The 14045-nt window shown below is 37.3% G+C and overlaps 1 protein-coding gene across 17 annotated transcripts in view; it reads left to right on the top strand.

Moving 5' to 3' along the window:
• TRAPPC9 (trafficking protein particle complex subunit 9) overlaps window positions 1–14045 on the top strand; it is a 556529-nt gene that overhangs the window by 47088 nt on the left and 495396 nt on the right. For all 17 annotated transcript variants that reach the window (XR_013947303.1, XR_013947304.1, XR_013947305.1 and 14 more), the window contains 2 exons: window positions 3295–3440; window positions 8395–8480. Coding sequence is in view for 12 of the 17 variants with exons in the window: in XM_080582090.1 (XP_080438216.1) it covers window positions 3295–3440; window positions 8395–8480 (232 nt within the window). In the remaining 5 variants the exon portion in view is untranslated. The remainder of the gene's footprint in view (window positions 1–3294; window positions 3441–8394; window positions 8481–14045) is intronic.

The following is a 14045-nucleotide window of genomic DNA, read 5'->3' as shown; positions in this document are numbered from 1 at the left end:
TTAACAGGGAATTGCTGATCATTCTCCTCCTCCCCTGCCCCTTCTTCTTGTCTTTTGGAAGTCCTATAAAAGCCACAGTGATAAAAATCCGTTAGCTGACAAACTGTTTAGTTGCATTTAAATATAAAGCCTCCAGTTACATCTACACAGCAGGGCTAACGTATTTTACAGCTGTCCAGCTTGTCTGGAAAACAGCTCACTGCAGGACTGCAGCGCTCTTTGAGTTCAATCCTGCTAATTTTTGAGACACAAATGATAAATGTGCAGAAATGGGGTTTTGGCCATGGTTGAATAACCCAAGCTTATGATTCAATCTATGCTAGAGCCCTCTAGAAACAAACTTCTACTGCTGCTGAGTTCTATTTACTGTTGGCATTTTGTAGTCTGTTAGTTTTTAATCCATTTATTGTGTGGTGCTTATTTTGGATGCAGATTTCTTGATCAAAATACTGTCAAGCATTGAAATGCTTTGGACAAGTCAGAACACAGTAACACCGTTACCCTTTTCTCCCCCGTACCTATAAAGCAATTGAAGAGATTTGGCTTGGAAAAGTCTTCATAGCTCATTACTCATGTTAGTTAGTATTTAAAGCCTAGAGCTGTCCTTTGTTTAATTATTTACTCCTGATATTCCATACAGTCAGATTCATTTCTATTTTTTCTGCCATGTCTTTTAACTGGAAACTTGGTCTATTATTGACAGACTTTAAATATGGTAATATTTTTTATATATACTCTTGTAACCTTTGAACTTTTTTAACATTTCTAATGTTGTAGTGCAATATAGAAAGCTTTTTTTTTGCATTTTTAATTGTTTTGATGAAGCTCCAGAAATTAAGAGCACATAGGATGGGAAAATGTTCCATTGTAGCATACTATGAAATTATCACCTAGGATTTTTTCAAATACAAAATAGGAAAATTTAATGTCTTTCTATCCTAATAGATGCACTGTTTGCTTAGGTAGAGTGTTTTTAAAAGTATTTTCATTTCCCCTCTGAGCAAGTTTGTTTTCAATTAATACAGCTTTTTTCCAAATACAAGATTTTGTTCTTCTGGGTAGGTGTGGCAATTTTTTTGTAATTCCTAATTGTCACCCATCTGAATTCAGTAGGGCTGCTCCCAAGGCTAGAAAATGTACTTTATTCAAGCTTTTCGCCCAAAGGAATTAAAAAAGTTGCTGTATTCTGTGTGTGACCCTTGAGTTCTCCAACAGGTGGCTGAAGGACATTGCTTCCCCTGCTCTGCAGCAAGATAAAAAAAGCTTACCCAACGGTTTTTATGTAATAATGGTGGATGAGACAAAGCATTTCTATACGGAAAATAAAATTTCTTTTTTAGCACTTTGTCAAATGTATTGTTCATTTCCTCAGCTAAGTATCATTCACACGTTTTGCTTTAAATCGCATTCTAATTTGACTTAAAATCCAATCCAAGAGGTATTGTGCTTGCTTCGAGGTGTGAAGTACTCAGCAATCTGTGATAGTTTCTCTTTATTCCCAAAGTCTGTTGTCTCTTATTTTGCATTTGGCTGTGATGCTGACCCTAAGTGTTCCCAGCCGATAACGTGTATTACATTTCTTGTTCCAAAATACTTTTGATGTTCTCCGTTAACTTCTTATCAGGCGTTCTGTATCACAGAGATAACTTGTCTTTGTAATATTCCTCTTAGAGCTTCATCAGTTTTAGCAGTAGCACATCATCTAGGATGATTCGGGTTATTTTTAAAACAAATTGCTTTCTTGTATGTATGCACTTTTTATTAGTGGGGATGTTGATTTGGTTGGTTGACGGAACCGTCCTTTGTTGTGCTGAGGACTTGAAGTAGTTTCGTGTTCTCAGTGATAGGTTATTGTTCTGAAATTCAGTGTAATTCTGTGACTGTGGTGAGTGACTTCAATTATCTTGTGTAAACGTTGCAAAATTGTTTTAACACGTACAAGAATGTGCTTTTCAAAATAAAGATGTTTGATTTTATTTCTGTGACCTTTACAGCTGAGGATGGCAGATTTCGTTCGTAGTCCTCCAGTGTGAGTCGTTGTATTTGAAGAACTTTATAAAACACGAGAATTTAATCACGTACAGCAACATTCATAACCTCTTGGGTTTATTGTAGCATTATCAAAGAAGTCCAGTGAGATAAATTTTACTGTGGCAGGTGAATGGGGGAAAGGAGGGAAAAGGGGAGCTCGTCTGTGAAGAGGTCGGGGTTTTCTGGGATTCCTGTGCTTGGCTCCTCAACTGATTTCTGAAGTCTCCTAGGGTTTTGGCTGGGCTTTCTTCCTAGTCATGCCTTGGTACAAGCATACGATATCTTTAAGTACAGAATTGTACTTTAAAAGTTTACTGCTGGAAGGTTTTTTGAGGTCTTCACTTAATTCTTGGTTGTCTGCCTCACTGTGTTGGGATGTAGTTAGCAAAAAAATCAGTTTTATTTTATAGATTTTATTTAATTGGAAAACCAATTTTTTAGAAGTTGGAGATTAAATCCATGCATGATTATAAAGGGAACATTGTTGTCTCCTGTTGACTTTTTTTCTTTTTAAATTAAAGCCACAAATACTTAAATTTTAACAGACTGTAGCAAAATAGCTGTTACAGTGAATGTTGCCTTTCTTCACCTTTTGTTTTTCCTTTCCTTGCTCCTTCCAGGCTCTAAGTAACGAGGAGTCGTATGGGCTCTTACGATGCTGCTACTTTTACTGAATATCCACTAACGTATTGCTTGTTCATATTTCTAATATTTAGTCTGTAATTTCCCATCAGCAGTGGAGGAGCAGTGGCTTCCTTGCTTAGTATCACAGGGATTTTGGTCTAGCAAAGAGATGGTCTAATAAATCACCCTCTTCCTGTCTATTTGTGATTGCTTTATGGGCCTTCAACAAGACCGCTCCAATTCCTGTCAAGTTTCCTTCCTTCCAGATGCAACTCTTCACTTCAACTGTTTGAAAACCTGTTTTATTCACCTTGAGAAGTTCTTTACTTGTATTACATTGTCCACTGAAATTTCGTTTGGCTTCTGGCTCGGGTTTAAGTTAAATATTTGATTACTTTCTGCACTGGAGGTGTATCTACCGCCATCAAGATGGTTTTCCTTTGGTATTGGTTTTCTGATACCTTTCTGAAGCCTTCCCTTTAGTTTTCTGGGATTGGTGTTATTTTCCTTTTGTATTGTAGCTGTTTACTTCATGTTTTCCATTTTAGGTACTTTAATCACTATTTACTTAGTATGTCAATGAATATTTGTCAGCTCACTTTTAGTACAACCTCCTATAAAATTATTTCTACTCAACAGATCTGTGAAGCTCTTGAACCTCCCCACCAGTCTCCGACCTCACAAAATGAAAAGTCTGCTGGCTCAGAATGTGTCAACCAAAAGCCCCTTCATATATTCTCCAATTATTGCTCACAATCGCGGGGAAGAACGAACTAAGAAAATAGGTAAGAATAAGAATATTTTCCAGTATTTCTCATTGTTTTGGTAAATTGGAAATTCTTTCTTGGTCAGGGAAAGCAAACCTGAATTTTTGTTTGATTTAATCAGCTTTTTTAGCCTGATGGGCTAAAGGAGCGAAGCTTTGTTCTCCCCAGTGATTTTGAAACTGGGGGACAGTTCAACCTAATTCAAAGTGGGGATCAAGTCACGTAGGTGATCAAATTCATTTTCAGAGGAGATAACTAGTTGCTTCCTTCTCAAATAAAAAAGAATTCAGACAAAGCTTAGTTCTGACACGTTTTGGTTGGCAGTAGCCAGCTTGGCCAGTTGTGTGTGTTGCCATGAACTAGCTGCAGTGTTGGGTTTTTCTCTTTTCTGATAAGGGCATCGAACACAATGACATTCAGATGAATAAGCTGCAGTTTCGGGGACAAAAAATGCAAATCAGCTGGACAGTGGTAGTTCATCACCCATATAATTTTTGGTTTTGGTTAATGAATTGTTACTTTAATAAATAATTGATAATTGGGATTTTAAAATTGATTTTCAGCTTTTTTCTTTCAGGAGGAAAAGAGAGCATCCAGTTAATATCCTATTTTGATTTAACTTAAACACAGGATGCTTAACTGATTAGTCATTTTCTGCCAGAGGATTATTTAATTTATTATAAACAAACTCTTCAGTGCAGTAATTGTGTCACTGGCAGTAGATTAAACGGCTTGTTTCAAATCCTGGATTAAATTACAAATATTGGTAGTCCTTTTTGTTGCTTTTGTGCATATCACAAATGCATAATTTTTAACACGGGCATTAGTGTCAGCAGAGGAGAGACTCGTGTGACTTTGGAATAGAACCGATTGTGAAAACCGGAATACAGAAATGTGCAGATGGGTGTTTTTCTTAATTTTGGCTCATTATGATACTCTTTTCAGTACTGTGCAATCACAGTACTACTTTGATTTCAAAAAATTGCTAATAAAGGATAAGAAATTTTAAAAATGTCAATCAGAAGGTGCATCTTACGCTATTTCTTTGGAAAACAGTCTGTATGATTTCTCTTAATTTGATTAAAAAATAGATTCAGATTTATATTTTCAACATTCAATCTCATAAATATACCACTTTTTTTTTTTCCCATTCCATTTAAATAACATTTTATTGCTAATCCTGTCAAACAGGTGTTTTATGCAGTAGTCTTGTTCCTTGATGGGTACGAAACAGAGCCTCCAGTTTTTGGTAGCAGTGCAGGTTGCTTTGTTCATGTGCTGTGGGTACCATAGGAGTGTTACATTGTACAAAGTAGTTTCTCCTTTTAGTTTTTTATTTAGCGTAAGGAGATGTCTGAACTGCTCGTGATCTTGTAAAGCTTTTGTCTTTTGAAGTGTATATGCAGTGCATTCACTTGTAAAAGCCTCTAACGTTGGGTTCTACAAACAAAAGAATACACAGAACGAAACCAGATACTTCTTCGTAAGAAGTGGAGGAATTTAATAAACTTTGAAAATCATTAATATATTTTAAAGACATGTCTTTAATCTACTTTAATTACAAACAATGACAATAGCAAATGAACTGTTTTCTGTTATGGAAATGCGTAAGCCGTATTTTGGATAAATCATTGTTACAGCAAAGGAAATCAAGTGGTGCTGACAAACCAAAGGGAAACAAAGCCCTTTTGAAAAGTCTTAAGGAAATGTGTTCAGCTTTTGAGCTTTCAGCCTGATAAGCTTTTCTGATTGGAAACAAGAAATTGGATTATTACATTCTGGTTAAATTGCTTTGATGCTACACTAGTAATGAGAAATAAACCTCAAGATTTATGACATAAAGTGATTTTTGTTGGGAAGTGCTGATAGTCTCAACAGTACTGCTTGTAGTATAACGCAGTGCCAGTAGTAAATCTTGCAAGCAACGTGTCATACCTACATGAAGGTGGTTGAAATACCGCTCTGAACCTAGGGCCATCTGCTGGCTTTTGCCTGTCCTTTCAACAGCTTTTCCCCTAGGGAAGCAATTCTGTAGTGTTGTCCTGGTGTCTTTTAGGAAGATCTTCTGGAAAGCAAACCTGAGGTCGCTGGTGGGAGCCCTTGAAGTGGGGGCACCTTTTTGGTGCTGGTGGTGACCAGCGGGGTTTTTCTGCAGGAACAAGATCTCACAATGTGTTCTATTTGTTTGCCTGAAAATAATCATTAACAGTTTTGTAGGGAGGTAGCTCAGGGAGTATTTGAGGGGTCAAATCTGCAAAAACAAAGAAACAAGCCTAGAATCCTTTCTCTTCTTTCTGGAGCATGCCCAGAGCAGGGCTACGAAGCTGGTGAAGGGCCTGGAGCACAAGTCCTGTGAGGAGCGGCTGAGGGAACTGGGGGTGTTTGGTCTGGAGAAGAGGAGGCTCAGGGGAGACCTCATTGCTCTCTGCAACTCCCTGAAAGGAAGCTGTGGGGAGCTGGGGGTCGGCCTCTTCTCACAGGTAACCAGTGACAGGACTAGAGGGAACGGCCTCAAGTTGTGCCAGGGGAGGTTCAGGTTGGAAACGAGGAGACATTTCTTCTCAGAAAGAGCAGTCAGGCATTGGGACGGGTTGCCCAGGGAGGTGGTGGAGTCACCGTCTCTGGGGGTGTTCAAGGCAAGGTTGGACGTGGTGCTTGGGGACATGGTTTAGTGGGTGACATTGGTGGTAGGGGGGTGGTTGGACCAGATGGTCTTGGGGGTCTCTTCTAACCTTAATGATTATGTTATTCTATGATTCTCTTTGGAAGAAGGGAGAGATTAAAACATCAGAGAAATTAATGGGTTTGTTAGTTTTGGGTACAACTTAGAAAGATGAAATAATGAGTTTCCAACATACATACATTATATATATATATGTATATAAAATTTATATATATATATATATATATATAGGTAACTGACCTTTTCAGAATCACTTTTTTCATGTGTTTGCATTGAGTACATTTTCAAAAAAGGCATTCTGATTCTGTGGTAGCTCTAATCCAAAAATGACTGCAACTTTGAGGACCAAAGTGCCTCCTTCTGGTGATTGTAAACTGTAACGGGGGGTCAGTGCTCAAACGTCTTTGCTGCTCTGTGCTGGGAGATTTCCTTTGGGGACTGCAAAATGCATAAGATTTTGGACACTCATAAGGAAGTTGGTTAAAAAAAATGTACCAAACATTCCATACAATTGTGCTTTTGAACATTTTGTTTTAATCGACTGTTTTACTTTGCAGGTTTCATAGTAATATAACCTGTTAATATCTCGGGATGTATGTTTTTAATTTCCAGTAGCATTAATTGGAGTTAGACATTTGCATTAAGTATGTGTCCCCCGAGCTATCTAATACTGCTTGCAAAATGTAATCAGATAGTGATTGTGAATGTGCAATTAGAGTACAGATGGTTTTAATTGTGAATTACAGTCTTAATAATCCTGCCTTTTACAGGACTTTTTCTAATACCCTAGTAAAAAAGTGTTGAGATTGTGTTAAAATCACTGAGTAGACTAGTTAAAAGGTAATCAGTGTGTGTTATGGATTAGATTATGGTCATGATTTATTTAATCTGGGTAATGAATATTTGTTTGTGAGGACTGCAGGTCCTTGTATAGCAAATGTTGTCACATTCAGTGTAAGTTCTGAAGACAAAGTGCATGTGGTTACTGCAAGAAATTTGGAAGGCAGACATGAGCATGTGGGCTGAAAAAAGTACAAAATGGTGGTGTAAAATAATCTTTCTTCATTGCGAAGCTCCTCAGAAATTGTATCTGTGCTGCTGACCCCACTTTGTTGAATTTCCCACCTCCTGAAACAGAATAAAACTCCCCAAAATTTCACACTTGGCAGGGTGAGATGTCTTTAAAGCCGAACCTCTGTTAGCTGTAGTGAGATATAAACTCAAAATGCAGCTTATTTCTTGGCCTTTTTACTGGTCATGTCTTTCCTAGGTATTTCCAGAAGTTGCTTAATAATTGGTGTTATTACTTAAGAGCCTCCCTTTTGTGAACCTCAAAAAATAAACGAATAAAAATTGGTATCAAAGGATCCTCACGGTATCTTCCCCTCCTACAGCATTTCCCAAACTTCCATAGAAAATTAGGAGGAGGAAATGGATGTGGTGTCTTAGAACCCTCGAATCATTAGGGTTGGAAAAGACCTCTAAGATCATCTGGTCCAACCATCCTCCCTACCACCAAATATCATCACTAAACCATGCCCCTAAGCATCACGTCCAACCTGTCCTTAAAGGAAATCATCTTGCTGGTGAGCAGATGCTTTCCCCATCCCTGGAGGTGCTCAAGGCCAGGCTGGATGGGGCTTTGGGCAACCTGGGCTGGTGGGAGGTGTCCCTGCCCATGGCAGGGGGTTGGGACTGGATGGGCTTTAAGGTCCCTTCCAACCCAACCCATTCTGTGATTCTCTGATTTCTTCTTAATGATCTTTTATTTATTCTTATTTATTTATTATATATCATCAGCTATACATAGATGAAGATTTGTTCCCGTTATTGTTAATATCCTTGTTCCCGTGGTGTTTATTTCTAATTTGGTTGCTTTCAAACCAAGTCTTGGTGATGCACGGTGCTGCGTACCTTGTACCTGCCTCCAAGCATGGGAGCCTTTAAGCTTTCAAGTGGTTAGGGATATGTTTAAGTACTGTTTTGAACTGATGCCTGAGTTAATTTTGTCGATGTAATGTTGGCACGCAGGGGCTCTGGAGCACTACTATTATTAATATAATGAGTGTATTAACGAACACTTCCGGTCCTTTAACCCGTTGCTTTGCCTCTGATTTATGGCTTGTGTCCCTCGGTGCACTTGAACGGGACTTGGGCTGTGCAGATTATAGAGAGATGTTAATTTAGAACATAAAGCCAATCTAACAACCTGACAGCTCAGCTGATGCTAATTTTTGTACCGCTATGATTAGGCAATTCCTGCATTAATTCTGTAATCCTTTCTCATAGACTTCCAGTGGGTCCAGGGAGATGTGTGTGAAGTTCAGTTGATGGTGTACAACCCTATGCCTTTTGAGCTCCGAGTAGAAAACATGGTATGTATCCTTCTGCTTATTTTTTCTCAGCTCTTTCCGAAGTCAGAGTTTCAAATACGGTTTTCTGTAAGTCAAGTAGTTTAAAAACTGTTTAAGTCAGTCCAACCTCAGTTTAACGGTGCGGTAGTGTCAGTTTTCTCATGTTTTGCAGTGATGATGAGGTATTGAAATGAAAATCTCTGCCACTTGAAGTGTTTAAATGCTTTACTGTTCCTGATCTGTAAATTAATTCTGTATCTCTCTGCATTGACTAGAACCCATACTAAAGACTTTACTGCTTTTCAAGTAATAATCATATCCTGAAACCTAATAATCAGTGTATTCTTCCTCCTGTTATTTAAAAAAAAATGTATTTATCCTAGCTTTTAAAATTCCCACATTGGTCACATCTTTTAAAAAATGAGGAATTAAGATAACTAGTTCCGGGAAGCTTTGATTTGTTAATAGAAGCTTCGGCTTATGGATCTGCTATTCCCAGGGATAGATGTTATTTGAAAGCACCGGAAGCTAAAGCAATCAGAAGGGAGGACAAAAAAAAAAAAGGCAAGAATACCAGAGAAGCATTTAAGGTTGGAAGGTTCAAGCCCAAGCTCTCTGCTATGTGGTGCAACTGTATGATATTGTTTTTGTGGACTGCTTGCAGTGTATACGAAACCAAGTGGATTGTTTTTTACCCCCTTTATGCCAATTAACAGGAGTTTTTTCATTGTTATCCATTTAAAGGTTAAAACTCCTTTAACTGCTAAACCAGATTAATCTTCAGTCAGTCCTAATGCAGTGTTAGCCATTACGTTAAATATTTTCACCTTTTCTCCAATCTTTAATATTGCATTAAGAAAGAAATCCTGTCTCACAGAGCCCATTGTTCTGTTGGGCTAAGTGAGTTAGGGTATATTTATTTGTTCTTTTTTTAATTATTATTATTATTAACAGGTCTCCTGCAGTGGCTAGTCAAACAATTTGACCTAAATTACTGGTAATACGCCATACATAAGATATTTTTTTCCACAGGAAACAAACACACCCAAAGGTTGTAGTTACAGTATAATAAAATTAATTCCTGGACACTAACACACTTGGTTCCATCAGCAGCATTTTATCTAACACAGAAGTATTCCAGATTGTTAGGAATGAAAAAATAACTGTAAAGCTGTGCATCACAAAGGACTCCATGTGGAAACCAATTTAAGAGCATTTTGATTTATAGTCTAATTTATCTTGTGTAAGTAATGATGTAATTATATATTTCATTTTTTTGGGATAATTCCTTAATGAGGAAATATCTTGTGAGTGGTTGCATACCCTTAAGAACGTGGAATACAGTTATGTATAAGGGTGTGCGCTCCATCCATTCAGTGAGCAAATTAATTGTAGTAGCATGACTCCTTTTTTTCCTGTTAGGATGATAGTTATGTTTTGAATTAATACTGAATTTCAGTTTTATTGGTAAGGATGAGAGGAAGGAGGCAAGCAGACTGGACGTTTAATAGAAACGACTAACGTAATTCTTCAGTCAGTGATCTATAATTGGAGTGCTTTGAGATATTCTGCTGTGCACTGGTGTCATCTCACCGGGGAGAGAATGTGGGATCTCCATCTCCTAAATCTGAGTGGCCAGGAGAGTGAAAAACCTGCATGGACGTGAAAGTTGGCACCATTTTGAGCAGTGGGTTGGACACGAGGACCTCCAGCATCTCCTTCCAGCCTAACTTGCTCTGATTCTCTGATCTCATCTGTGGGTTTTCTAGAGTGTGGGAATAATTGTTACTTTATCACAAGCATGAAATCTTTTGTTTTAATTTTAATAATTCAGGGTGTTTAATATTTTAAAGTATTTTATTTTATTATTAGTTATTTATTATCAATGTGTACTTACGCCTCATGCCTCCTTTTTGTCTTTTTTCATGTCACATTCTTTCCCATTATTTAACCTCAGAATCGTTTGCATTTTGAGTGTATCCTTTTTTGTCATTTAATGTCAGTTTTAGCTAGTCTGTCCCACAGCTTTTTTCCTTCGGACTCAGCACCTTACTCGTGCAGTATGACTGCTCATTCAACCTTGTTTCCAATGCCTGGAAGTCCTTTGAGTTCTCCATCACATGATTTCCTTTAGTCTTTCCCTTTATCATGGCTCACCATCAAAACGAAACTGTCTTGAAATCTATAGTCTCACTCCTTTTTTCTAATTTTCCCTTTCTGTCAACTGTCAGTTTAGTATCTTGTGTTCTTCTAGCTTACTCGCTGCATGTTAAATAAACCATGGAAGCATTGATCCAAACTTTTTATCGGGATACTTTTCCTTGTGACATCAGGTAAACAACTTAGTATTGGATACAGCACAAGTTGTGAAGGAGCATGATTCCCCATTGAAAGGCTTCTCTAGTTTTTTTCGTTATTTGAAGTATGAATGTAAAGTACAGTTAGTTTATGAGACTGTGGAGGCATAACTTGGATCAGTATTATTCAGATGAAGCCCCGTGAAGTTGGAAAAGTTGATTTTTTTGTGTTTTTTTTCTTCAAAACTATTTGCCCATCTATCTTGTTCTTGCTGTTTATCCCCTGACATGCATATTCATGATTTGGGAATCTATTTAGATACCTATTTTTCATATGTGTCCCATTTCTTCTTTCTTTCCTGTCTTCTGTATCCCGGTCTTCTTTTGGTTTAAAATGTTTAAGCATGGAATATAGAGGTGGTTAGGTCCAACAACTGCATATTTTGGTCAGTAATGCAAAGTAGGAGAGATCAAAGGGATGATCAGAGGCAGTGTTTGTGTAAAACTTAGCAGGTACCTTAAATCAGCATCGTGAGAGCCAAAAATGAGCCTAATTTCCTTTGTCAGCAGTAGATTAGACAGAATATTTTTTGCTGTCCTTGTGGTCTAACCCAAGTCAAGAGTAGATTTGATGTTCAGCTCTAAATAAGTATATACGCCACTTTACTTTTTTCCGGGAATATCGATTTCTGTTTAGACTTGTTCAGGTACCTGAATGGTAGCCTTTATCTCTCGTACAGTTACCGAGCCCTTTTTCTGTCCAGGAAAAAAATGACCTTTGGATTTCAGACCTTCAAATAAAAACCCACAAAACCAAGCTGGGAGATCTCTAGTGTGTTTACTTCGTATCTTGGAAAAAAATGTTTAAAGCAGTGCGAAGTGTTTTAAGTCCTATAAGATTTTAACTACTTTTTCCTCTTTGTTTCTCAAGTTTCATTTTAAAAACAAATGTGCTGTCTTCACAGGCTGAGGATTGTTGTGGGAGTGTTATTTATTCAGTGAAAGCATCTTTTTATGTACTTTCTGTAGAAAATCTAGCCTTCTTACAACCCCCATTGGTACATACAGAGCAGTATAAGCTGTATTTTAGTAAGTCAGTATTGACAAACTAAAAAATACTGCCACAACACATAGGGTTAATGTAATTTAGAGTATTTAAAGCTCATAGCCCAAAAAGAAAGTCTTTATTCTATAGGTCTCATTCTGTTTGGAGCATTTCAAGACAATTTATGCATTTCAAGACAATTTAAGTATTTTGCTTAATGACAGTATGGGAATAGCTTTTGCTTTTTAATTTCTAAACTTCAAAACTATGGTATTACCAAGAACACTTTCTATGTTGATGTTTAAAAATAACGTCTAAAATTTTGATCAATCTCTGTGTATAGTCAGTCCCTGAATTTAGCTCATGATCATTCAAAATATTTCCATGAACTGCTCTTCAGAGGGTTCATATCTTTGTACTCTCGAGAGAATATTTACTTACTGATAGGTTACGTGTCATTGAAGCTGTATTGGGCAAGAAAATACATAGAAAAGGTTGGTGGAAGAAGGGTAAAAATGGTTGTGGTTGAAAATATGTAGGTCTGCTTAAAACAGTCTCGCTAGAAATACTGGGAGAAACTTCCTTTTAAATAAATATTTGGCAATTTTTGTGTAAAGTACTTGACAATGTTGTATAAAGTATGTTCAATGAGAAAACTTAAGTTTGGCAGTGGTACTTGGGGGAAAAAAACAGTGATTACGTATCAGGTTTGGTAAGTAAAGCACTAAAAAGGCACTTACATACTCATAATGTTTTAACAGCATCCCCAAAAGCTACCATTTGCATACAAGTTGTTTTGTTTCTTTGAAACTAAATCTAGTTTGGAAGTGATTGAAAGGCAGGGTGTAGTAATAGCATGCGTATATCCTTTCTACGACAGTTTAGGTAGTTTTATAGGAATACAAGGAAATAAAAACCTTTCTTCTGATTCATATATTCCCTGGAGGAAGTCTTGCATACAGATACATTTTTTCTATTTGGTCAAAAAGAGCAGTGATTACTAAGTATTATTACTGAGATAAGGTACAAGACTCTAGGGAAAAGAAATCTGACACTTGCTTCCTTTTTCTTTTTCTTTTCTTCTTTCTCTGCGTCAGATACCTTTAGGTAAAGGGTATAACAGCACTTCAGCCTTGGTTTCATTGTCTCTGTTAATTTATTTTTTTTTTAGGCACCAGAGGGCAATGTTGGGCAAATATTGCCGAATCCAGCATGTAGCAGAACTGGAAATGTCTTTCAGACATTCTAGATACGTCACTGTCATGTAAAATTTATTTGTGTGGGTCGAGTTTTAAGAATAATTATCTTGATTTCAGTTTATGCCTGGAACACCGAAGACTTGTTGAGGTTTATATTGCATTTTTTTTTCATTTAATGAACTTTTATGCTTTCTTGATATCTTTATTCTTAAAAGCTTGAAGTTTCACTGGAGAGTAAAACTCTCAGAATGAGAGAATTGAATTAATGATGTTTTCTCCTTCATGCGTTAATGGACTTGAGGCTCTTTAATTTTTAGCCCAGGAATAGTCTTTGCTTAGTGCAGATGTTTTGGCATTTCCATTGCTTTTGTTCTCTAAAAATCTCTTCATTTTCATGTGTTTTTTTTGTTGTTAAACAACAGATTGAGAATGCATTTGTAATACATTATAAGAAAAATATATCGTGCTGAGCACTTCCTTTGCGTTACTGGTTTTCCTGTGATCAACGTGGATAACATCAAAATTTTCCCCCTTTTTTCCCCCCATGGTTTCAATTTCTCCGTGCCTCAGCCAGAAAGGCAACTAGCTTCCCTTTCCCCCCTCGGCCCAGTGAAAACTGGGCTAATTAGGACCCTGTCTTAATGGGAAGCTTCCTGTATTTCGGAAAAGGGACTGGGCCATAGTTTTGCAATGGTGTTGTAGCGTCTTAGTGTTTATATGCATTTGGGGACATAGCCAGGAGTGGAAGAATGCTTTTCTTTATTTTTTTGTATTATTATTATTATTATTATTATTATTATTATTATTATTAAACTTGTATTAATTGTTGCAAGGTAGGTTCCGTGTAGTCATTAGGAGAAGGACTGAAGTGGGAAGGCTGCTGAGGCACTGCATTAAGTTACCTAATCCCCTCCTAGAAAGTCCCAGTGAAGGAAATTCCAAAATACCCTGGACAAAAATGACAGGTTAATGAGGAGTTGGCTCTGCCTCAGAGCAGGGAGATGGATTAGGGAATAGCGAGGGGGCCCTGCCTCGTCTGTTTTAT

Source organism: Anser brachyrhynchus, assembly GCF_964034855.1.
Source record: "Anser brachyrhynchus genome assembly, chromosome: 2".
NCBI classification, from domain to species: domain Eukaryota; kingdom Metazoa; phylum Chordata; class Aves; order Anseriformes; family Anatidae; genus Anser; species Anser brachyrhynchus.
The sequence above is the reverse complement of the archived record's forward strand: the minus strand, read 5'-3'. Positions and strand labels throughout refer to the sequence as shown.